The sequence below is a fragment of the Coregonus lavaretus genome, assembly GCF_964263955.1.
Source record: "Coregonus lavaretus genome assembly, chromosome: 36".
NCBI lineage: Eukaryota > Metazoa > Chordata > Actinopteri > Salmoniformes > Salmonidae > Coregonus > Coregonus lavaretus.
Window position 1 is genome coordinate 22752138 of NC_140023.1, and position 24400 is coordinate 22776537.

The 24400-nt window shown below is 45.5% G+C and overlaps 1 protein-coding gene across 1 annotated transcript in view; it reads left to right on the forward strand.

Annotated features, from left to right (window-relative positions):
* LOC311110634 (TATA-binding protein-associated factor 172-like) overlaps positions 1-23487 on the forward strand; it is a 66159-nt gene extending 42672 nt beyond the window's left edge. Inside the window, exons 21-39 of the mRNA XM_084153170.1 lie at positions 377-620; positions 833-1017; positions 1108-1264; positions 1514-1623; positions 2045-2246; positions 2522-2670; positions 3428-3580; positions 11868-11989; positions 18053-18220; positions 18364-18441; positions 18531-18660; positions 19185-19326; positions 19552-19682; positions 20044-20166; positions 20793-20945; positions 21210-21418; positions 21768-21927; positions 22179-22349; positions 22487-23487. Of these exons, the coding sequence (XP_084009296.1) occupies positions 377-620; positions 833-1017; positions 1108-1264; positions 1514-1623; positions 2045-2246; positions 2522-2670; positions 3428-3580; positions 11868-11989; positions 18053-18220; positions 18364-18441; positions 18531-18660; positions 19185-19326; positions 19552-19682; positions 20044-20166; positions 20793-20945; positions 21210-21418; positions 21768-21927; positions 22179-22349; positions 22487-22633 (2934 nt within the window). The 3' untranslated portion in view covers positions 22634-23487. The remainder of the gene's footprint in view (positions 1-376; positions 621-832; positions 1018-1107; positions 1265-1513; positions 1624-2044; positions 2247-2521; positions 2671-3427; positions 3581-11867; positions 11990-18052; positions 18221-18363; positions 18442-18530; positions 18661-19184; positions 19327-19551; positions 19683-20043; positions 20167-20792; positions 20946-21209; positions 21419-21767; positions 21928-22178; positions 22350-22486) is intronic.
* Positions 23488-24400: the final 913 nt, after the last annotated feature.

Genomic DNA, 24400 nt, shown 5'->3' on the forward strand with positions numbered 1-24400 from the left:
CTTGGCCTGGCTCCCGCTGTGGGTGGGCCTATGCCCTCCCAGGTCCACCCATGGTTGCGCCCCTGCCCAGTCATGTGAAATCCATAGATTAGGGACTAATTTATTTATTTCAGTTGAACTGATTTCCTTATATGAACTGTAACTCAGTAAAATATTTGAAATTGTTGCGTTTATATTTTTGTTCAGTATAAATGCATAGTATTAGTATTGATATCAGCAATATTAGCCAGAGAAGTACATGGAGTATATGGAAACTGAAATGTACAGCGTTAAATCTGGGTTGTGTTCATTAGGCACCAAACAGACTAAAACAGACTATTTGGACTTGTCCAAGAAACAAACGCTCATTTTCATTTTCCCACATCCCAACCTGCAGGCGCTACCAGACAAGCTGAACCCGGTGGTGCGTCCGCTGATGGAGGCGGCTAAGCGGGAGGAGAACACCCTGGTTCAGGGCTACGCCGCCTCCTTCATCGCCAAGCTGCTGCAGCAGTGTGCTGGTAGGCAGCCATGTCCCAATTCCAAGATCGTCAAGAACCTGTGTTCGTCGGTCTGTGTGGACCCCCTGCTCACGCCCTCCGCGGCCTGCCCCGTGCCCCCCATTCAGGAGACTGCTAGAGGTATGGGATGGGTTACACAACACACCATAGTGAAATGTAGACCAAAACTGAGAAGATCTTATGGTCCCTCCCTGTTTCAGTCAGATTTGTTCCGTTTGGTGCCTTATGAACATGACCCAGATTAACACTAACGAGGTTGTGGCTGCCAGAAACAGATTTGACATAGAACCCTCTGACACTCACTCTGTTGTTCCTTTCTCTCTCACCCCTAGCTGGCATGTCGGAGAAAGAATGCATGCACCACATGGTCAATAAGACTAAGGGCATCATCACCCTGTACCGCCACCAGAGGGCAGCATTCGTCATCACCAGCAAGAGGGGCCCCACCCCCAAAACCCCCAAGACCCCCACCACTGAACTGCCACCCGGCAGCACCATCACCACAGACACTGATGAGGTGGGTGACTGAGGGAGCAAACGTTTACCCGAACATTTACCTGTGTATTGACTGTTCTTGATGAAGATGGTTTATTTTTGACCATTTCAGAATAAAAAGCCATGTCTCGTCCAGAGAAGAGGGGCCGAGTTCTCCCTGATAACGGTTGCCAGGCACTTTGGCCAGGAGCTGACGGGGTCACTGCCATACCTCTGGGAGTCTGTGGTGGGACCTTTGAGGGCCGTGGTGGAGGACAACCAAGGCATCGGTATGCTACACTACTCATTAGATCATATGGGTCATTTTCATTAGGGATCACCGTAACTGAAAACAAAAGTTTCTTATTGGACAAGGAAAGGTAGCCCTTCCCAGTTTCAGTCCATTTGGTGCCTAATGAACATGACCAAGATGTATTGCTATTTGCTGTCCACTTCTAGATGGGCATCTTCATATACCGCTTGTGTGTGTCGTCAACAATGAAGAGATATTGATGCATTTCTGCTCTGTGGTGTTGTAGATGGGAAGCTCCAGTTGGAGAGGGGGGATGCTGCGGCCCAGGAGCTGGTCAACTCTCTGCAGGTGCTGGAGGTCACGGCTGGGGCCATGGCCCCCGAGCTCAAACCTCTGGTAAGACAACATGCAGGAGTCTCGCTAGTAGAACCACCAACGCCCTATCTACCAAACTCCAGTAAAAGATTGACTTCTCAAAGCTCTCTTTCATTTAAAGGGAAATTACACAACTTTCTCCAATGTTTTCAAACCTCAAAAGTAGTCGGTCAAGATGAGTCCACATCCCTCACCATCTGCTGTGTAGGTCCAACTATATGCCTCAAGCCCAAATTAATGGTGAAGATGAGCACCGGTATCTGGAAATTACGTGGCGGTGTTTTGGATAGTGGCATGTACATCACCTGCCACAATCCAAAACACCTCCATGTGGCCTGGTACGTGTGTTTATCTCAACAGAGGACTTTGACATGAAAATATCAGACACTTTGATTTTGGAGTGTATTGTCTGTCTAGTAAGTTCTTCCCCTGTGTGTTTCAGTTGTTGGAGCACCTGCCCCACCTGTTCACCTGTCTGCAGCACCCGTACACGGCCGTGCGTCACATGGCGGCGCGCTGCGTTGGCGTGCTCAGTAAGATCGCTACCATGGAGACCATGAACCTGTTCCTGGAGCGCGTGCTGCCCTGGCTGGGGTGCATCGAGGATGGCACTAAGCAGGAGGGGGCCATCGAGGCCATGGCCTGTATCCTTCATACGATGTCAGTCAGACATGTTCCCATGTATGGGCTACCAACCAATGTTTTTATGTAAGATGGAAAAATGACATGCCATGGAGTAGACACTTTTATCCAACAGTACATTGAGTGCATGAATGAATTTGTTGTATATGTGACCCCAGCGGGAATCGAACCCATAACCCCACAAGACCTGATGTAACTGAAAGAATGGGTGTAATAATGAAACCAGGGGAGTGGGTGTCGTGTGGTTGGTTGTCCTTGACCCCTTAACCCCCCCCAGGTGTGATGGAGCAGTTGGATGTGGACATCGTGCCGTACATTGTGCTGCTGGTGGTGCCGGTGCTGGGCCGCATGAGTGACCCCAGTGACAGTGTCCGTTTCATGGCCACGCAGTGCTTCGCCACCCTCATCCGCCTGCTGCCACTTGAGGTAAACACACACACAACAATACAGCACAGTCAGTATATTTTAAGGAGATTTGTTTGAGCAAGTAGTTATTTGGGTGTAGTTTAGTCTTTTTTGGGTGCCAGGTAATTTGTAGATCTGTGATTCTGCGCAGTCCGACTGCAGTGTAGTCGATTTCAAACACTCGCTATATCTGCCATATACATGCTATCTGCAGTGTTACTTCCTACTGTGCAATATGGTTATTTGCCTTTTGCCCAGTAGAGGGCAGTATCTCACTGTTTTCCTATGCTGAATAGCGGGGCTGTTTTATGTGATGGTCATTTGGAGGGTGTGTGTGCTCTAATGAAGTTGGGCATTTTTTATTGATGGCGACATTGACATCTGTCAGCGGTTAAGTGTTGTCAGTTCATTTGTTCACTTCAATCAGAAAGATTAAGTGGGAGTAATGAAATCGGCGCATTGCAGAACCGGGACGGCTCAATGTCAGCCAAATTACCTCCCAGACGGAGACACGCACAGTTGACTCCCATATAAAACATTTAGGAGGCTTGGCTTTTGCAGCTGGTAATGTTTGTTTGGATGTCTTACACCCTTTTCACACTATCATGCAAACCCCAATTGTATTGAGCTCAGATATTTTATTTTCTCATTATTTCCAGCAAGGTTCCAGCAACTATGGTGGATGTGAAACCAGGCCAGCAAAGTACAGCTGGGCTTGGTTCAGCTTAGTGATGTGAAAAGGGTATGAGTTTTGAGTCTGAACTTTTTATTTTTTCAGGCGGGTATCCCGGATCCTCCCACCATGTCGGATGATCTGATTCGCCAGAAGGCCAGAGAGCGTCACTTCATGGAGCAGCTGCTGGACAGCAGGAAGTTGGAGAACTACAAGATCCCTGTGCCCATCAAGGCTGAGCTCCGCAAGTATCAGCAGGTGTGTGTTTACATGGCCTTTTTTTTTCTTTGTGCATTTACATTTTGTGGGTGTTAGAATTCTACCAACAATTGGTCGGGCCGATATTTTTCGGCCGATATTAGCCCTTTCATAGTCTTATCGGCTAACAGTCCTTGGCTATAGGTGCAGCCGATATCCCCTTTATAGCGCGAGCGCACTGTGCCTCTTGTGTCAAACTGCTGCAAGCTACAGCCGGCACAACTCACTCATTGCTACTAAGCCTTTCATCGAGGAACCTATAGGCTGGATCTTGCTACCCACTCATGCTGCACATAATTTATCACACTTCAATAATGCAGAAATGTTGAACTCTAAATTAATTTACAGTTCGGAAAAGCAATGTCCATACAGGCTAGAGCACTTCACAAAGAAAGATACCGTTAGCTAGCTAGTAGCTAGCAAAATAACATTCAGCATTCACATAAAGCTAACTTTGCTAGCTAGCTTACAGCTAAAGTAGGGATGCAAATATCAGTCAATTTTGCAGCCGACAAACCATCCTCCATTAATCGGTTAACAAACGGTTACATTTGTTCCAAACAGTAAAATGAGGTGAACAACAAAGTACTATGCATGGGTAGGGTGTTAGGAGGGTAAAATAACATTGCTGAACTGAGCATACCAAATGATACAACTCTCAGCACAGTGCACTTTGTTTAATATCTGTGGGCATTACCATTGCTGAGATATTACAATTTGTGTAACCGAATTCTGGGTCGAAAGGTCGCAGGAGATAATGCACCGGTCAATGGCAAAGCCTTTTCCAAAAATGGCACCAAAATGACACCGGTAGATTCAGATTAACATACAGAAACTAAAATATCTCAAGATAGGAAAGTTCTATCAACATGACATTTTCAGGGGTTATACATATTATGAGCATGTTAAAATTAAATATGTACAGTGCATTTGGAAAGTATTCAGACCCCTTGACTATTTCCACATTGTTACGTTACAGCTTTATTCTAAAATTGATTCAATCGTTTTTTTCCCTCATCAACCTACACACAATACCCCATAATGACAAAGCAAAAACAGGTTTTTAGACATTTATGAAAAACGTAAATATCACATTTACGTAAGTATTCAGACCCTTTACCCAGTACTTTGTTGAAGCACCTTTGGCAGCGATTACAGCCTCGAGTCTTCTTGGGTATGACACTACAAGCTTGGCACACCTGTATTTGGGGAGTTTCTCCCATTCTTCTCTGCAGATCCTCTCAAGCTCTGTCAGGTTGGATGGGGAGCGTCGCTGCGCAGCTATTTTCAGGTCTCTCCAGAAATGTTCGATCGGGTTCAAGGACATTCAGAGACTTGTCCCGAAGCCACTCCTGTGTTATCTTGGCTGTGTGCTTAGGGGCGTTGTCCTTCGCTCCAGTCTGAGGTCCTGAGCGCTCTGGAGCAGGTTTTCATCAAGGATCTGTCTGTACTTTGCTCCATTCATTTTTCCCTCGATCCTGACTAGTCTCCCAGTCCCTGCCGCTGAATAACATCCCCACAGCCAGATGCTGCCTCCACCATGCTTCACCATAGGGATGGTGCCAGGTTTCCTCCAGATGTGACGCTTGGCATTCAGGCCAAAGAGTTAAATATGTGTTTCATCAGACCAGAGAATCTTGTTTCTCATGGTCTGAGTCCTTTAGGTGCCTTTTGGCAAACTGCAAGCGGGCTGTCATCTGCCTTTTACTGAGGAGTGGCTTCCATCTGGCCACTCTACCATGAAGGCTTGATTGGTGGTGCTGCAGAGATGGTTGTCCTTCTGGAAGATTTTCCCATCTCCACAGAGAAACTCTGGAGCCATCGGGTTCTTGGTCACCTCCCAGACCAAGGCCCTTCTCCCCCAATTGCTCAGATTGTCCGGGCAGCCAGCTCTAGGAAGAGTCTTGGTGCTTCCAAACTTCTTCCATTTAAGAATGGAGGCCACTGTGTTCTTGGACCTTCAATGCTGCAGACATTTTTTGGTAGCCTTCCCCAGATCTGTGCCTCGACACAATCCTGTCTCTGAGCTCTTTGGACAATTCCTTCGAACTCATGGCTTGGTTTTTGCTCTGACATGCACTGTCAACTGTGGGACCTTTATATAGACAGGTGTGTGCCTTTCCAAATCATGTCCAATCAATTGAATTTACCACAGGTGGACTCCAATCAAGTTGTAGAAACATCTCAAGGATGATCAATGGAAACAGGATGCACCTGAGCTCAATTTCTCATAGCAATGGGTCTGAATACTTGTGCAAAAATTTCTAAAAACCAGTTCACTTTGTCATTATGGGGTATTGTGTGTAGATTGAGGGAAGTATTTAATCAATTTTAGAATAAGGCTGTAAAATGTGGAAAAAGTCAATGGGTCTGAATACTTTCCGAATGCACTGTATACATACCGGAAAACTTCAATTAAACACAAATAGCCACCTGTTCCTTTTCAGTAGCCTGGCAACGGCACACATTTCAGCAAGTAAACACCTGTTTTAAATCAACGCCCTGTCTAAATTAAATGGTGATTAGGTTACCATTAATTGTTTACAAGGTTGAATGTTTAATTTGTTACATTACATAATTCAGTAGTGACTTGGAATAGTTATGGCAATCAGCCATTTTTATCAGCAGTAAGTAACTGTTAGCTTTTGGCTGCTAGCTAACTGGCAAGCACAAAAACACAACTTCGGGAATACAGACCCCAAGAAATCGTCTGATCGCCGTCTAGTGGTGAAAGTAAGAACTGACAAATGCACAGTCAGGATAATTACTCTGTCTTTTTTTTTTTTTTTTTTTTTAAAGCATACTAAGACAAAAAAAAAAACGTGACAGTGTGTAAATCATTACACATTAGTGCAGGAAATGAAGAAATTGATTAAAATGCTGGTAGTGAATGCTGGAAATAAACAATTAACTATGCAAATGAACAAAAGCTGTGTACATTAAGGAAATATAGAAGTCTGTCTCTAGAAAGCGCCTGTTGTGTCCAGTGATTGAAGCAAATTAAAGCCTGGGCTATTAATTATAATAATATAATATAATATGCCATTTAGCAGACGCTTTTATCCAAAGCGACTTACAGTCATGCGTGCATACATTTTTTTTTTGTGTATGGGGTGGTCCCGGGGATCGAACCCACTACCTTGGCGTTATAAGCGCCGTGCTCTACCAGCTGAGCTACAGAAGTGTTACGGTATGCACATGTATACATTTCATGTTGCATGCAATGAATCATTGACCAATTAGTATTTTTCCACTTAAGTTATTTATTTTGACCTACTAATGCAATTAGTCACACACATATGCTACAGTACTAACCAGAGGTCATACCTTTAGGGTTTTAGTGTGCTTGTAACAGAAACAGTAATTTGACTCAACGTCTTATTTTTCTTCTGCCCACCTGCTCTAAAACTGTGTGCGGTGGCTAACCTTCCTGATAGCTACTCTAGCAAAGGTGATATTGTAAGATTGCATGAAATCTTGACCGCAGCATAGCAAAATGTTCCCAAGAATCTGATCTATATGGTCAAACAGTGTAGATAAAAGCTTGCTTCCTTCTCACTCAAGCATTTTTTTAGCTTTCTCTACAAACCTCCTTCGACGTCAGTCAACTTGTATACTTCGAGTTGGTACTTAACTCGTTTATGATTGGACAAGATAACACCTCCCAAAATGGACGAATGTGAAAGCAGTATTTTCAGGAGAACGCGAACAGTGGTTGTCAGAAGAAGCGTAAAACCGCTCTGGCCCCACTGATGGAGCAATTGACATTTACACATTATTCATAACATATTAAGGAAGATTTACATTTATTTAAATTCACAGTTGATCAAAATATGATTTATAAAGTGAGCACCAGAGTGAAACAGCATTCTCAGTCAAGATTGTCACGTGACCTAACACCCTAGCATGGGTACAAGGAATGGAAATTAAGAGCTTTAAAAACATGGACAATAGGAAGCCGATCGTCTCATATTATTGAACGTACAACTTCTGTAAGGAAGCAGACCATGTAAAGATGGTTTCATGTGACAGAGATGAATATCTCTGTTAATGTAGAAAGAGGGGAAATCTAAACATGCAACAACTAGAATGCTTCTCCTTTCTGTCTCTGCTCCATTGCACCCTGCTTCAGCCTGTCTGAGTTGCCTAGCAACAGGTTTCTGCTCGCAGCGCGCTCTGACTAGAGACTGAGCATTAGTTGACGTTACGCAAGCTACTTTCTAACTCAAACTCACTGTACATTACAATTTTAGTCAAAATAATAATTCTGGTCGTATCCAACACTGTTCCAGTTTTTTGAGTGACGAGATTTGTTATATTCTGACACAATTTAATTCCACAAAATTATACAAATGAACCTATAGACCGATAATTTTGTGGGGACTAACGGTTAATCCTTAAGTCTATTGACGCACCTGTTTAACATAATAATAAAAAAATCCCCATCAAAATCCGTCAGTTTAAGCTAGAGATATATATTTGAGCTAGGGATGTCGGCCTTCCACATCTGCGATGGAAGGTGGCAGAACTACAGCAGTGTTTGTCAGACCATGAGACATCCCGAAAATTAGTCTTCTCACAAACTGTAGTGTCCGAACGGTTTGACTCTATGGAAAGGGGGGACTCTCACAAACGTCATGGGGTTCTCTGTTTTGCTCTACGACCCCCACAAGTGTCACAGGACTCGTCTGAAGGTAACCCATACAAACGGATGGAGGTAGTTCTGTGCCAACAAAAATAAGGGGTTAAATATGTGTCCAAAAAACTAAAATATTTCCTGAGCTCTCTTATATCTCCTAGATATAGAACAGACGCTTAAATCGCATTCCTTATGAGTTATTTGGACTATTTTATGCCATTTAGGAATGTGTTATTCAATGCGTTTCTATGGGCTATAGTAGTAGGCCAAATTCAATATTTTATTTTATTTAAAATATATATAATTTTTTTTATACCTGAAGAGGTCATTAAAATTCAAAGTCAAATAGCTAAAGGATCCATGGTATAACCATCTTAAAACAATTCAATTTCTTTACCAGAAAGTCAGTGTTTCTGCACAGACCCTTTTAAGCGCAACACACAACGAGCTCTGCTGTGCGGTTGTCACTAGTTACCACAAGCACAAAGTAATAATTATGGCTTATCCACAGATAGAACAATGAGACCGATATTTCACCGATATTTGTACACGTGCACTTCACGGAGGAGGTGTTCCCTAACGGAAATATGCAGATGCATGCTAGAACGCACCAATAGGATCTCGCTAGCTCGTGCTTGGCTCTGCCAACCTCCTTGCTTGTTCTGCCCACTATGACTCATTTGTTCCAATTGGAAACGACAGGCTGTGGTATATCTTGGTTTAGTTATATATATTTTTTGGCTATTTCTATAATTTCTTAATCTGATTTTAACCCTAACCTTAACCACACTGCTAACATTATGCCTAACCTTAAATTAAGACCAAAAAGGGATTTTTTGTTTTCATGAATTTTTACTATATAGCCAATTTTGACTTTGTGGCTGTGGTAACTAGTGACAACCCTGCTGTGCAGTGTGCTCTCGGTCTCAGCAGCTAGCAGCTGTGTAGAGCAGTCTATCTCTTGTGGTGCTTAAACAACCATTATGCGTGTAGCTTTGAGCAACAATTTTGAAGGAAAACTTACATAAAGTTCAACCATAAACACATTTCCAGGGCGTTTCTTTAGATAACAGCAAAAACATCATTTGCACAGAAGGAGCTAGCTAGTTATGCTAACATTAGCTAGCAGCTAGCTAACCAAACAAGAATGTTTACAATGCCATGGCTGAATGCCTCTTGGTTAAACTCTAATCAAGAGGCATTCAGCAGCGGTAGATTAGGGTTGGAGTGAAAATCTACAGAACAGTAGCTCAATCAATCAATCAATTTTATTTTATATAGCCCTTCTTACATCAGCTAATATCTCGAAGTGCTGTACAGAAACCCAGCCTAAAACCCCAAACAGCTAGTAATGCAGGTGTAGAAGCACGGTGGCTAGGAAAAACTCCCTAGAAAGGCAAAACCTAGGAAGAAACCTAGAGAGGAACCAGGCTATGAGGGGTGGCCAGTCCTCTTCTGGCTGTGCCGGGTGGAGATTATAACAGAACCATGCCAAGATGTTCAAAAATGTTCATAAGTGACAAGCATGGTCAAATAATAATCAGGAATAAATCTCAGTTGGCTTTTCATAGCCGATCATTAAGAGTTGAAAACAGCAGGTCTGGGACAGGTAGGGGTTCCATAACCGCAGGCAGAACAGTTGAAACTGGAATAGCAGCAAGGCCAGGCGGACTGGGGACAGCAAGGAGTCACCACGGCCGGTAGTCCCGACGTATGGTCCTAGGGCTCAGGTCTCTCAGTTGGCTTTTCATAGCCGATCATTAAGAGTTGAAAACAGCAGGTCTGGGACAGGTAGGGGTTTCGTAGCCGCAGGCAGAACAGTTGAAACTGGAATAGCAGCAAGGCCAGGCGGACTGGGGACAGCAAGGTGTCATCATGCCCGGTAGTCCTGACGTATGGTCCTAGGGCTCAGGTTCTCAGAGAGAAAGAGAGAACGAGAGAATTAGAGAGAGCATACTTAAATTCACACAGGACACTGGATAAGACAGGAGAAGTACTCCAGGTATAACCAACTAACCCCAGCCCCCCGACACATAAACTACTGCAGCATAAATACTGGAGGCTGAGACAGGAGCGGTCCGGAGACACTGTGGCCCCATCCGAAGAAACCCCCGGACAGGGCCAAACAGGAAGGATATAACCCCACCCACTCCGCCAAAGCACAGCCCCCGCACCACTAGAGGGATATCCCCAACCACCAACTTACAATCCTGAGACAAGGCCGAGTATAGCCCACAGAGGTCTCCACCACAGCACAAACCAAGGGGGGGGCGCCAACCCAGACAGGAAGATCACGTCAGTAACTCAACCCACTCAAGTGACGCACCCCTCCCAGGGACGGCATGAAAGAGCACCAGCAAGCCAGTGACTCAGCCCCTGCAACAGGGTTAGAGGCAGAGAACCCCAGTGGAGAGGGGAACCGGCCTGGCAGAGACAGCAAGGGCTGTTCGTTGCTCCAGCCTTTCCGTTCACCTTCACACTCCTGGGCCAGACTACACTCAATCATATGACCTACTGAAGAGATAAGTCTTCAGTAAAGACTTAAAGGTTGAGACCGAGTCTGCGTCTCTCACATGGGTAGGCAGACTGTTCCATAAAAATGGAGATCTATAGGAGAAAGCCCTGCCTCCCGCTGTTTGCTTAGAAATTCTAGGGACAATTAGGAGGCCTGCGTCTTGTGACCGTAGCGTACGTATTGGTATGTACGGCAGGACCAACTCGGAAAGATAGGTAGGAGCAAGCCCATGTAACGCTTTATAGGTTAACAGTAAAACCTTGAAATCAGCCCTTGCCTTAACAGGAAGCCAGTGTAGGGAAGCTAGCACTGGAGTAATATGATCAAATTTCTTGGTTCTAGTCAGGATTCTAGCAGCCGTATTTAGCACTAACTGAAGTTTATTTAGTGCTTTATCCGGGTAGCCGGAAAATAGAGCATTGCAGTAGTCTAACCTAGAAGTAACAAATGCATGGATTAATTTTTCTGCATCATTTTTGGACAGAAAATTTCTGATTTTTGCAATGTTACGTAGATGGAAAAAAGCTGTCCTTGAAACAGTCTTGATATGTTCGTCAAAAGAGAGATCAGGGTCAAGAGTAACGCCTAGCTCTCCAGGAACAGGGTTGGAAAGCATGTGTGTGACATCCACTGCTCCTCAGATATGCTCCAGGACTAAAGGATGAGGGATGGCCTTGTCTCTAACTAGTTAAAGAACTCTGCAAGCAATTCAGCACTTTCCACTTCATCTTCGGTCTCATTGTCTTCTGCCAGCCTCTACAAATAGGGTTTGCTTTAAATGTTGCAGGGAGGGCGGCTGCTGCTGACAAATGGCTTTAGGACAGAACACATTTTAAAGTGGTGAAATGGATGGGCTATGTCCCCAACCTCCATCTCTCTCTAATGGAAAAGTGATTTGTAGATCAGTGATTCTGCCTGCGATGTAGTCATATGCAAAATATCAGCACAGTGACAATGTTTGTGTATGAATCCTTTCACTCATCACTTCACAAGGTGTGGCATAAAATGCAGTGCAACAGCTCATTTGCATCACATCATTGTCCCTCTCTGCCAGAGCTAGTATGTAAAATGTTTGACAAGGTTATTAAAATGAATAATTTGATGGACCGTTTCAATAACTTTGATCTTTCCAGGACGGAGTGAACTGGCTGTCCTTCCTGAACAAGTACAAGCTGCATGGTATCCTGTGTGACGACATGGGCCTGGGCAAGACCCTGCAGTCCATCTGCATCCTTGCTGGGGACCACTACCTCAGGTACTTAACTGCATGACCACACACACTGGTCGTGTTCCAGGCCGACTATATTGCAGTTGCGCTGTTTGCATCATCCAATGGTTGCATGCCATGTCATCGACTGCAGTCGAGCATCAGATTGCTATAGCATATGTGGTTACCAGACGTCATCCGAGCACGCAACAGAACGGTCTACAGTCTACACTCGGTTCATTTTTTATGAAATCGTTTTCATTAAATATTTCTTTATCCTAGTTATTTTTTATTATTGGATTCTGCAATGCGTTTAGCCTTTACGACTGGGACTGCAAGTTTGCGTCCCGGATTCCTCTTAAGTAGCAGTTAGCTGCTAGCCGTCATGAAAACAGAGCAGGCTAACGCTAGCAGTGCAAGCCCACTGATGTTTTTTCCCAGGGCTGGTCACAAATGCTTTAGGTGTTTTGATGATTTCCACACAATCACAAGATTGTGGAACTGAAAAATGGACAGGGATTTGTCTGCCCTAAATGCACCACCATCAAGCAGCTTAGGGAAGAGATCCTCTGGCTATGAGAAAAGGATTACCTATTTTCTAAGTACACCAACCTTACTGTAGCCCAGGCAAACCGAATCTGTTTTAAATGCCTATAGCAAAGCTGTCGTTGAGTCGGGCAGCGTTGATCTGTCCCAATCCAACGGACAGATGTTAAGCTCAACTCCGCGGCCCATGGGCGACTGGATCTCGCAAGGCGTAGGAGATCGGGGAGGCAGTCTGGCCACCCTTCATCTATCCGAGAAGATCCGATTCAGCTATCAAACAGCTTTGCCCCGCTTGAGACAGTTCTACCAGCCCCGGGAGTCAGCACGGATCATGGGAATATACCAACAGCCAGTGGCCGCCCAGTGGCACCCTCCCACATGGCCACCACAGTTCAGCAGGTTGCTGACCCAAGACGACAGAAGGGTCTCGGGCCAGCCACCACATTCCTGGGATTTCCGACGCAATCCGCTGTTGCTGGTGCGAAGAATCAGGCTAGCCTGGCTCGAAGTCTCCATCCCCCCCTGCCTGAGGCAGTCCCATCCCACTCCCCCTCTTCCTTAACCATCGGATTCCATCACGACCACCATCATTGTGGGCAGCTCGACGGTGAGAGATTTTGGCCTGCCTACAGTCTGTGGACCAACCCAAAGACCATTGTCACCCAGGAGCCTGTTTCCATAACATTAACTCCCTCCTGCCTACGGTTCTGGCCAACTACGCTGTTATTCGACATCGTCACTCGCATAGGGTTTAATTACCTTCGTTTAGGCGATCTGAGGGAGTACTACAAAATAAATTGTAACACCCTCGCTAGCACAGGGAAGAGAATAATTAATTCTGGCCCCCTCCCGTTCTATCGAAGGGGTTCGGAGCGTTTCAGCCGACTCGTTGCCCTAAATGAGTACCTGAAGAAACTTTGCAAGGACAGGAATGTCTCCTTTTGTGACAACTTTGATTTGCTGTGGGAGCAACAAGCACTTTTAAAAGACTGGATTCACCCTAACCGCAGGGGTTATAGGATTATTTCCAGCAATATCGCGAACTGTTTTAGACTGACGGACAGGGTCTGGTAGTACTCCAGTCCTCCCTGTCAGAATAAGCAACAGAGGACTTGGAAACCATATCAACTCCTATAGAAATGGCACTATGGTTATTGTGAGTAACCTAATTTATGTTCCTCTAACGCTGCCTTCTAGTGAGTTTATACAAACTGTCATCTCCTACCATTCTGATAAATTGGAGACTGTCAGAAAACCTGGTTGTAACGTTAATCATTTGGTGGTTGTTCCATTGGTTACCTCGAGGCTGATGCCCCAGGGGCAGAGAGGCCCACACTCATTGAATATGCCGCTTTTAAATGTTAGAGCAATCACTAGTAAAACCTTTCTCGTGAATGACCTCATTACAGAGCACAAAGTTGATTGCATGTTTTTGGGCCCCGTGTAGCTCAGTTGGTAGAGCATGGCGCTTGCAACGCCAGGGTTGTGCGTTCGATTCCCACGGGGGGCCAGTATGAAAAATAAATATTTAAAAAAATGTATGCACTCACTTAACTGTAAGGATAAGAGCGTCTGCTAAATGACTAAAATGTAAATGTTTCTCACTGAAACATGGCTGCTTCAGATTGTAGTGCTACTCTTACTGAAGGCCCCCCCCGGACTACAGCTTTTCATACTCTATCAGAAAAGGGGGAAAGGGTGGGGTGACAGCCTCTATTTTTACTAATGCTCTCAGCTGTAAAGACATGTCGTTTGGCGACTAAGTATTTTGAGCATCATGCTCTGCTGTTTAAATGTCAGCCACCAGTGCTGGCTATAAGCCTGCATTGGCCATCAAAGCACTGCCCCACTTTATTTACTGATTTCTTTGAACTATAGTCTATTGTCCTTGAACTATGATCAAATCATTGTTGGGTGATTTTTAATATTCATGTTGACAGAGGCTGACTCCAAGGCCATTGAATTGATGAATCTTTTGAGCTCTATGGACTTTATCCTCTGAAGTGGTCCTCTGTAGCTCAGCTGGTAGAGCATGGCGCTTGTAACGCCAGGGTAGGGGGTTCGATCCCCGGGACCACCCATACGTAAAAATGTATGCACATATGACTAAGTCGCTTTGGATAAAAGCGTCTGCTAAATGGCTTATTATTATTATTATCCAACATGCTACTGGACCCACCCATAACCGTGGCCATACTCTGGACCTGGTTATTACCAAGAGGCTTTCTATTGACATATCCTCTATTGTTGATGTTGCTTTATCTGATCACCACTGTGTATTTTTTACTGCCTTGTTGCCCCTTACACTGCCCAGTAATACTGAATACCTTATTAAGAAACGCTATCTTACCTCTGAAGTTGCTACAGATTTTGTGTGTATGAACAATACACCATCACCTATTCTGCTTTCCTCTTGTGGTGATTTAGTTAACTTTAATAGCAAATGAAGGGCAACCATTGATGCCATAGCTCCAGTAAGGTTGAAAAAGGCCACATCCAAACAGAGAGCCCATTGGATGAGTGAGGAAACTAATCAATAAGAAATTGCAGAGCGGAAGTGGAGAAAGTCAAAGTTTCTGTTCAATTATGATATTCTGAGAGTGCAACTTGGCATATATACCAAGGCAATTAGAAATGCCAGACGGGTACATTTTTCTAACTTGATCACTAATAATCAGAAAAATTTGAGTGTTCTTCTCTACCATTGATGGCCTGATAAATCCTACCCCCGCAAGTCTCTGAACTTTCCTCCACATCTTAAGTGTGATGAGTTTGAGATAAGATCACAAACATTAGGCTGGGTATCAGTCAAGCAAGACCTGATGAGTTTTGATATACAGTGCATTCGGAAAGTATTCAGATCCCTTGACCTCTTTTAACATTTTGTTACGTTACAGCCTTATTCTAAAATAGATCAAGTTGTTTTTTCCCCTCATGAATCTACACACGATACCCCATAATAACAAAGCAAAAACTGTTTTTAAAATGTTTTTGCAAATGTAAAAATAAGTCAAATGAAAATACATTTACATAAGTATTCAGACCCTTTACTCAATACTTTGTTGAAGCACCTTTGGCAGCGACGACAGCCTCGAGTCGTCTTGGGTATGACACTACAAGCTTGCCACACCTGTATTTGGGGAGTTTCTCCCATTCTTCTCTGCAGAGCCTCTCAAGCTCTGTCAGGTTGGATGGGGAGCGTCGCTGCACAGCTATTTTGTGGTCTCTCCAGAGATGTTCGATTGGGTTCAGGTCCGGGCTCTGGCTGGGCCACTCAAGGACATTGAGACTTGTCCCGAAGCCACTCCTGCAGTGTCTTTGCTGTGTGCTTAGGGTAATTGTCCTGTAGGAAGGTGAACCTTCGCCCCAGTCTGATGTCCTGAGCGCTCTGGAGCAGGTTTTCATCAAGGATCTCTCTGTACTTTGCTTCGCTCATCTTTGCCTCGATCCTGACTAGTCTCCCAATCCCTGCCGCTGAAAAACATCCCCACAGCATGATGCTGCCACCACCATGCTTCACCGTAGGGATGGTTCCAGATTTCCTCCAGACGTGACACTTGGCATTCAGGCCAAAGTGTTCAATCTTGGTTTCATCAGACCAGAAAATCCTGTTTCTCATGGTCAGAGTCCTTTAGGTGCCTTTTGGCAAACTCCAAGAGGGCTGTCATGTGCCTTTTTACTGGGCAGTGGCTTCAGTCTGGCCACTCTACCATAAAGGCCTGATTGGTGGAGTGCTGCAGAGATGGTTGTCGTTCTGGAAGGTTCTCCCATCTCCACAGAGGAGCTCTGTCAGAGTGGCCATCCGGTTCTTGGTCACTTCCCTGACCAAGGCCCTTCTCCCCCGATTGTTCAGTTTGGCCGGGCGGCCAGCTCTAGGAAGAGTCTTGGTGGTTCCAAACGTCTTCCATTTAAGAATGATGGAGGCCACTGTTCTTGGGGACCTTCAATGCTGCAGACATTTTTTGGTACCGTTCCCCAGATCTGTGCCTCGACACAATCCTGTCTCGGAGCTCTACAGACAATTCCTTCGACCTCATGGCTTGGTTTTTGCTCTGACATGCACTGTCAACTGTGGGACCTTATATAGACAAGTGTGTGCCTTTCCAAATCATGTCCAATCAATTGAATTTACCACAGGTGGACTCCAATCAAGTTGTAGAAACATCTCAAGGGTGATCAATGGAAACAGGGTGCACCTGAGCTCAATTTCGAGTCTCATAGCAAAGGTTCTGAATACTTATGTAAATAAGGTATTTCTGTTTGTTTTGTTGTATATATATTACACACACACACACACACTTGCAAACATTTCTAAACCTGTTTTCGCTTTGTCATTATGGGGTCTTGTGTGTAGATTGATACAAATAAATAATTTAATACATTTTAGAATAAGGTAACGTAAGAAAATGTGGAAAAAGTTAAGGTCTGAATACTTTCTGAATGCACTGTATGTTACCCCTTAGCAACATTATCAGAAAGCACAGCATTGCCACCACTGCTATGCAGACGATACACAAATTTAAGTTTCTGTGGATTTTAGCTCCATAGATAAATTATTAGACTGTATTGGTGATTTTAAATACTTGGATGGCTCACAACCTCCTCCAGCTAAATCAAGACAATACCGAGGCACTTATTCTTGGAGCCAAAGCATAGAGAGAGAATCTGGCCGCACATTCTAATTCAGGACAGTAAAGGTAAAAAACCTAGGTGTAACTTTAGATTCTGAACTCTATTTCAAATCACACGTGTGTGAGTGACCAAGATAGCTTTTTACCACCTGAGGAACATTGCCAAGTTGCGGCCGTTTCTCTCTCAGGCTGATACAGAAAGACTCATCCATGCTTTAATTACAAGCAGGCTTGACTACTGTAATGCTCTCCTGTCTGGTCAACCCAAGAAAGCCATTTGTCAACTGCAAAACATACAGAATGTTGCAGCACCGGTACTGACCAAGACCAGATGGAGAGCACACATTACACCGGTTTTAATGTGTCTGCACTGGCTGCCTGTAGGTTTTAGAATAAATTAAGATTCTTCTATTGGTTTTTAAATCAATCCACATTTGTGGAACCCCAATACATGTCAGACATGCTTTTTAGTTATGTACCCAGTAGGTCCCTCAGGTCCTCTGGCACTGGCCTTTTAACTATCCCAAAGCCAAGGGCATGGAGAGGCAGCCTTTAGTTACTATGCCCCTAGCCTCTGGAATAGTCTGCCAGAGAACCTGAGGGGGTCAGAAACTGTGGACATATTTAAAAGGCATCTTAAAACGCACCTTTTTAGCGCTGCTTTTCCTTAAGGTGGTTTTTAGTCTTTCATTAAAAAAAGGTGTATGTAGTAAATAGTTATGTTTTCCCTTTGTTTTTCTGTGAAGCGCGTTGCATCCATGCCTGAAATGTGCTATATAAATAAAGCTTGATTGGATTAAATACCTATCCAGGCGTTGTGAAATCTGGCAGGCAACTGCAATGTAGTCGTCCTGGAACGTGTCCACTGTTTTGACTTTAAACTATACACCGTCAGCACATCTGTTGTTGAAGGAGTTATATTAATTGTGTGCAGGGCGCAGGAGTATGCCAAGACCAAGGCAGCAGACAGCACCCCCCTGCCCTCTCTGGTGGTGTGCCCCCCCACCCTGACGGGCCACTGGGTGGACGAGGTGGGCAAGTTCTGCACCAAAGAGTACCTGAACCCCCTGCACTACACAGGACCCCCCAACGAGCGAGCACGGTAAGACCCCTAGACTGACCCTTACCCACCCAAACATACACGTTATTCCACCACAGAGAGGTTGCGTAGGAGAACACAGCATCATTTGTTTAAATTATTATGAGGTTAAAATAATACATGAGTTCTTGTTTTTTCTATTGCAGGTTACAGCATCAAGTGAAAAAGCACAACCTAATAGTTGCCTCGTACGATGTTGTACGAAACGACATTGACTTTTTTAGGTGATTATTTAAAAAAAAGAAATGTGTTTTCTCCATCTCTCATTTGGAATAGTGGATGTCATTTTATAAATAATATATTACATTTTCAGGAATGTAAAATTCAACTACTGTATCCTTGACGAGGGCCATGTGATCAAGAACGGGAAGACCAAGCTCTCCAAGGCCATCAAGCAGTTGGCAGCCAACTTCCGAGTCATCCTATCAGGAACGCCCATCCAGGTGGGGGCATTTTCTTCAGCCGATAAGGAGCCTTTTTTCCTGAGTGAAACTTTGCTAATTTTTTTACGGACTAAAATGTACAAAGGCATCTGCAGTGGAAATGCATATGTTGCAGTGTGTGTGTTTGTTTTGACACTTTTGTACTAAACTTTAATGTAAGACCATGATCCTCTTGAGCCTGTTAATGTTCTGTGCTCACTGCATCAAATCAATGTTGCCTAATCATTTATCTGTTCTGGCCTAATGATTCGTTCCTCCACTCTGTGGGGCGGTTGGCAGTATTGTCTTTACATTGATGGGTGTATTAGTGGATGAAATGAAATAAGGACATTATGCCAAGCCTGTGACATTAATAGTGATGTACTTAAGATTCAGTGAATGCCTATTGTCCAGTCTGCCGCTGTAGACTTCTTTTTATAGATGAGTTCAGTCCAAGCAGTCAGACCACTTCCAAGTCGCAGCATTTATTTCAGTCTAACACAACTCTCTCACTTTCTTTCTCTCCCTCTACCACCTCTCCTCAGAATAATGTTCTGGAGCTGTGGTCGCTCTTTGACTTCCTCATGCCCGGCTTCCTGGGCACAGAGCGCCAGTTTGCTGCCCGCTACGGCAAGCCCATCCTGGCCAGCCGTGACGCCAAGAGCTCGTCACGCGAGCAAGAGGCCGGTAAGATCGGATGTTCCTCTGTTCTGATGTTGGTGTAGTCACCAGCCACGAGGGCCTAACAATGATTGCACGGAAGCTGGGTCTTGTTCATTTGGCACTAGGGTTGTGACAATACCAGTCTGACGATATTGCGACACTATGATTTTTCACGGCAAAAAAATAAATACAAAAATCTGACGGTGTTTTTGTTTCTTGTGGCGACGGTGTTGCGCTCCTCCACTCCAGGGGTGCTGGCCATGGAGGCGCTGCATCGCCAGGTGCTGCCTTTCCTCTTGAGGAGAATGAAGAAGGACGTGCTGCAGGACCTGCCCCCCAAGATCATCCAGGACTACTACTGCAACCTCAGCCCTCTACAGGTACACCATGGAGGACCCACCTCTGAAACACTGTTAGAACGTCATGTAGATGGCCTTTTAATATGAAGAGGACAGCATTAGCTTATGTCTGTTGTGATGGCCTACCCTGGGTTTATTCCAATATCTAGTCACCATATCAAGTAAATCTGAGGCTGCTGCAACAAATGTTCATGTTACAATCCATGAAATGAAAGCCTGATCTGTGTGCGATTTTGCGATTGACTACATTGCAGACAGAAATCACTGATCACATAATAACTACTCATTATATGATTTAAGATGAGCAATTCTGCGCCTTACCTTGCTCAAACTGATCCCCTCAAACACACGTGTCTCTCTCTCTCTCCCTCTCTGTCTGCAGGTTCAGCTGTATGAGGACTTTGCCAAGTCCCGGGCCAAGGTCAGTGTGGAGGACACCATCTCTACAGCCTCCATCCACGAGGAGGAGAAGCCCAAGTTGAAGGCCACGGGCCACGTGTTCCAGGTACACACACACACACACACACACACACACACACACACACACACACACACACACGTCAATGTATGTAACTGCTTTCTTTTTAGTTTTGGGATTGTCTCTGGGGCCTTTTTTGCCACTTTTCTCACATGTGACCTGCATCGAAACAATATGTCATGCATGATCCGGTTGATATGGTATATCTAGAGGGCGGCAGGTAGCCTAGCGGTTAGTGTTGGGTCAGTGACCGAAAGGTTGCTAGTTCGAATTCCAGAGCCGACAAGGGGGAAAATCTGTCTGTGCACTTGAGCAAGGAACTTAACCATAATTTCTCCAGGGTCGCTGTTGATAATGGCAGACTCTGACCGTGACCCCACTCTCCGAGGGTGTCTCGGGGGAATAATCAAAGCTTGATGATGAGTTAGTTATTTGAATCCACTGTATAGTGCTAGGGCAAAAACCAAAACATGCGCCTATGGGGGCCCAAGGACCAAGTTTGGGAAACACTGCCTTAGACTGCTGCACCGCCTCGGCACACATTTCCAATTCACACATGCGTATAACGTACATGTGTGAAATAGGACACAATATACATTTGTGCGTATACACCATACTTGGAATTTGTTATCTACATCCTCTTCCCTCTCCAGGCTCTGCAGTACTTGAGGAAGCTGTGTAACCACCCAAGCCTGGTACTGCTGCCACAGCACCCAGAGTACAAGCGCATCACAGACCAGCTGGCAGCCCAACACTCCAGCCTCCGAGACATCCAGCACTCGCCCAAACTCTCAGCTCTCAAACAGGTACCACTCTACCCCTATACCCCACCTCTGGGTGCCACTCATTCCCCATTCCTTACACACTAAACCCAATCTCAGCCACGCACCACCCCGATCCCCGCTCTGCCTTCACGTACCATTCTATTACTATCCCTCAATCTTCTCTGCTTCAGAAGTGGCGGTTATTGGGATAGTAGTGAGGTCCATACTACTCAACCCTTACAGATAAAAACACCCAGTGAGTAAATTGTTATACTGAGCTTTTTTTCTTCCCCCCCCCTCGACCAGTTGTTGTTGGACTGCGGTCTGGGCAGCGGCGGCTCAGCGGAGGGCACAGAGGCGGTGGTGGCCCCGCACAGAGTGCTGATCTTCTGTCAGCTGAAGAGCATGCTGGACATCGTGGAGCACGACCTCCTCAAGCCCCAGCTGCCCACCGTCGCCTACCTGCGTCTGGACGGCAGCGTCCCGGCGGGCCAGCGCCACGCCATCGTCTCCAGGTGAGAAGGGAGGAGCATGGAGGGAGTCTTTGGGTCCTGTGTGTGACAATGCAAATAAATGGCGTTGGTGTCAATCAAGCCTGGAATACTGTCATTAGTAGTGACGCCAGCAGTCCGTGTTTTTTAAAAAGTTGTGTTTAAAGGAGATCGGGAGCTACTGGGCATAGATAGTAGGCTGAGCTGAGGCTTGAACCAACGTCACCAGGGGGTATGTGTAGTCAGGGGCACCAGACTCCGGCACAGTCAGTGCGTTCTTTGCTGAAATGTCACTCACAAATCTCATCTGAATGTAATGGCACTGCCCTTCTGTCGCTGTCTCTCTACTGTGCTCCGTCACGCTCGCTCTCAGGTTCAACAACGACCCCTCTATTGATGTGCTGCTGCTCACCACCCATGTGGGTGGTCTGGGTCTGAACCTGACCGGCGCCGACACGGTGGTGTTTGTGGAACATGACTGGAACCCCATGAGAGACCTACAGGCCATGGACCGCGCCCACAGGATAGGACAGGTACTCTAGTGCCTCTGCATGGACACACAATGTCAAATCAAATATCCAGGCCAGCGCAGTGTGGTTTGGTTCAGCCCTATAGTGGGAATCAGGCAATAGCATGTTTGAGTGGATCAGTTTTGAGTAAGCAGAGGCGCAGAATCACTCATCCAACTGCAACGTAGTTCATCTCAAACGCGCACAGGCTTGGCGGTTGGCAGTCAACGTAGTGAGAAGTGCCACATTTTGTAATGGTGTGTCTCTTCTTGCAGAAACGCGTGGTGAACGTGTATCGTCTGATCACGCGTGGCACCCTGGAGGAGAAGATCATGGGCCTGCAGAAGTTCAAGATGAGCATCGCCAACACGGTCATCAGCCAGGAGAACGCCAGTCTGCAGAGTATGGGCACCGACCAGCTCCTCAACCTCTTCACCCTGGACAAGGTCAGTAGCACTCACTTGGATACACACACACACACACACTTATACACGTGCATTATTTATTTCTCTTTGTCTTCTTAGCCATTCTACTTCTACTGTGTGTATGTTTCGATCTCTCCAACCTGTCTCTCTCCGTCTAGGATGGTAAGGATGATAAGGGCGAGTCGTCATCCTCCGGAGGGAAAGCCTCCATTAAGAACGTGCTGGACGGCCTGGGGGACCTGTGGGACCAGCAGCAGTACGAAACCGAATACAACCTGGACAGCTTCATGCACTCGCTCCACTAACCTCCTAGCCCCTCTTACCTAGCCAGACTAAACCATCCAGGGTTCAGTGCCATCTGCCAGTCTGATGCTGGTTATCCCTATGGCTCCCTCAGTATTCTCCTACCCCAAAGCCCACTTACTAGACAGCCTTCCCACCTTTAGTCATGTGTGCCCTCCTGTCCCAGGGGGACAGTGGAGCAGGGTCCTCTAGTCTCTCATTGAGATTGCCTGTACAGTGGAGCAGCAAGCTGGGACTACCCAGAGACCACTCCAGCCCTGTGGTGGTCCGCCTTCTAAACTGAAGTCTTAAAGCACTCCCACACCCACTTTTAGAGGACTACCAGTGTTATATTGACATTATAGCCAAAAACAAGATGTGTGACTGAAAGAAAGAAAGAACGGGGGGGGGGCAAGGATGGTTGTAAGCCATCCTATAGGAACACACACACACACACACTAGTGTGCTGGCTCTTTATAGCTGGTTACTGGATTGTACTGTTGCTACCGGCTAGTAGGGGTGTTTTGGGTTTTATACCTGTGACTATAGATGACTCATCCCCCACACATGTCCTGTGTAAGCACATTCACTTGACCTTTCTCGCCACAGAACTCTGTATCGATCAGTTGGCTGGTCTGGCACAGGATTGGAAAAGCTGTGGCCATGGCCAGTGCTGCTCCTCCCCAACCTTGTGAAATGTTACTCTAAATGGCACTGCACTGAAGCAGCCTCACAGGGACTTATACCGTGGGGCCAAACTGAAACTGGCCCCCCAAGGGGACTTGTCAGAGTTTTAAGAAAATGCAGACCTGTAAATATTTCTTTAATTGTTACTTCTTGTTTAAACTGATAGTTATATTAAATTCTAGACCTTTCAGTGGGCGTCCTGTTTTGTGCGTACTCTGTTGTCCCCATAGACTGCATTCCTATGTTGATTGAAGAACACTGTCTATAACTTTGAACATGGCCAGTAGAGGGTGTGTACTTGCATTTAGGAATGATGGCACTGAGATTAGCTCTGAATGAACAGTTTATCGGGACAAAGTAAAGATGACTATACACTGTCAATAATAGTAGAGCTTTAGTCTGAGCAGGTGATGGGCAAACTAGTGCAATTGCTTACATTAACTACTGACTCCCAAACCTTTCAGACACATTGCTGCTACACATCTGGTAGGGAGAACAAACTACCTTGTGAATCCAGATTCCCTTTACTCTCAAAAGGCACCATAGGCCATATCATCTGCATCATAACCTTACTTTTTAGAGGGCAAATACAAACTTGACGAAAGTGACGCGGAAGTGCAAGAAAGCATCTAACGACGCACTTAGCTGTTCCATGAGTGGTCTGAGGCAGTAAACAAGCTTTTTCAAGTGAAACTTTAGTAACGATGGTTTTGGGAAACAGCTCGGAGATTTAACAATGTTCCTACGACGGTTCGAACGATGAGTTTAGCCTAAATATGCTTTTGGGAAACCGGGCCCAGATCCATCTACGCTTGTAAGATATCCAGACACAATGCATCCCGACTACATCCGGAGGGTGTCATGAAGATCAGATCAACGTATTTTAATCGTCTACACCTGTCTCAAAATGTGGACAAGATCAGGAAAAAGGACGCTTGTCACCAGGTATAAACAGGGCTTCAGTTGCTGCATCAGCCCCTTACCTGCAAGGGAATAAGGCTGTACTTCTCAATGATTTATCTGTTGAAGCAGGTTGGGTGTGGTACCTTTCCTCAGACACCTAAACTTAGCAAAAAAAGAAACGTCCTCTCACTGTCAACTGC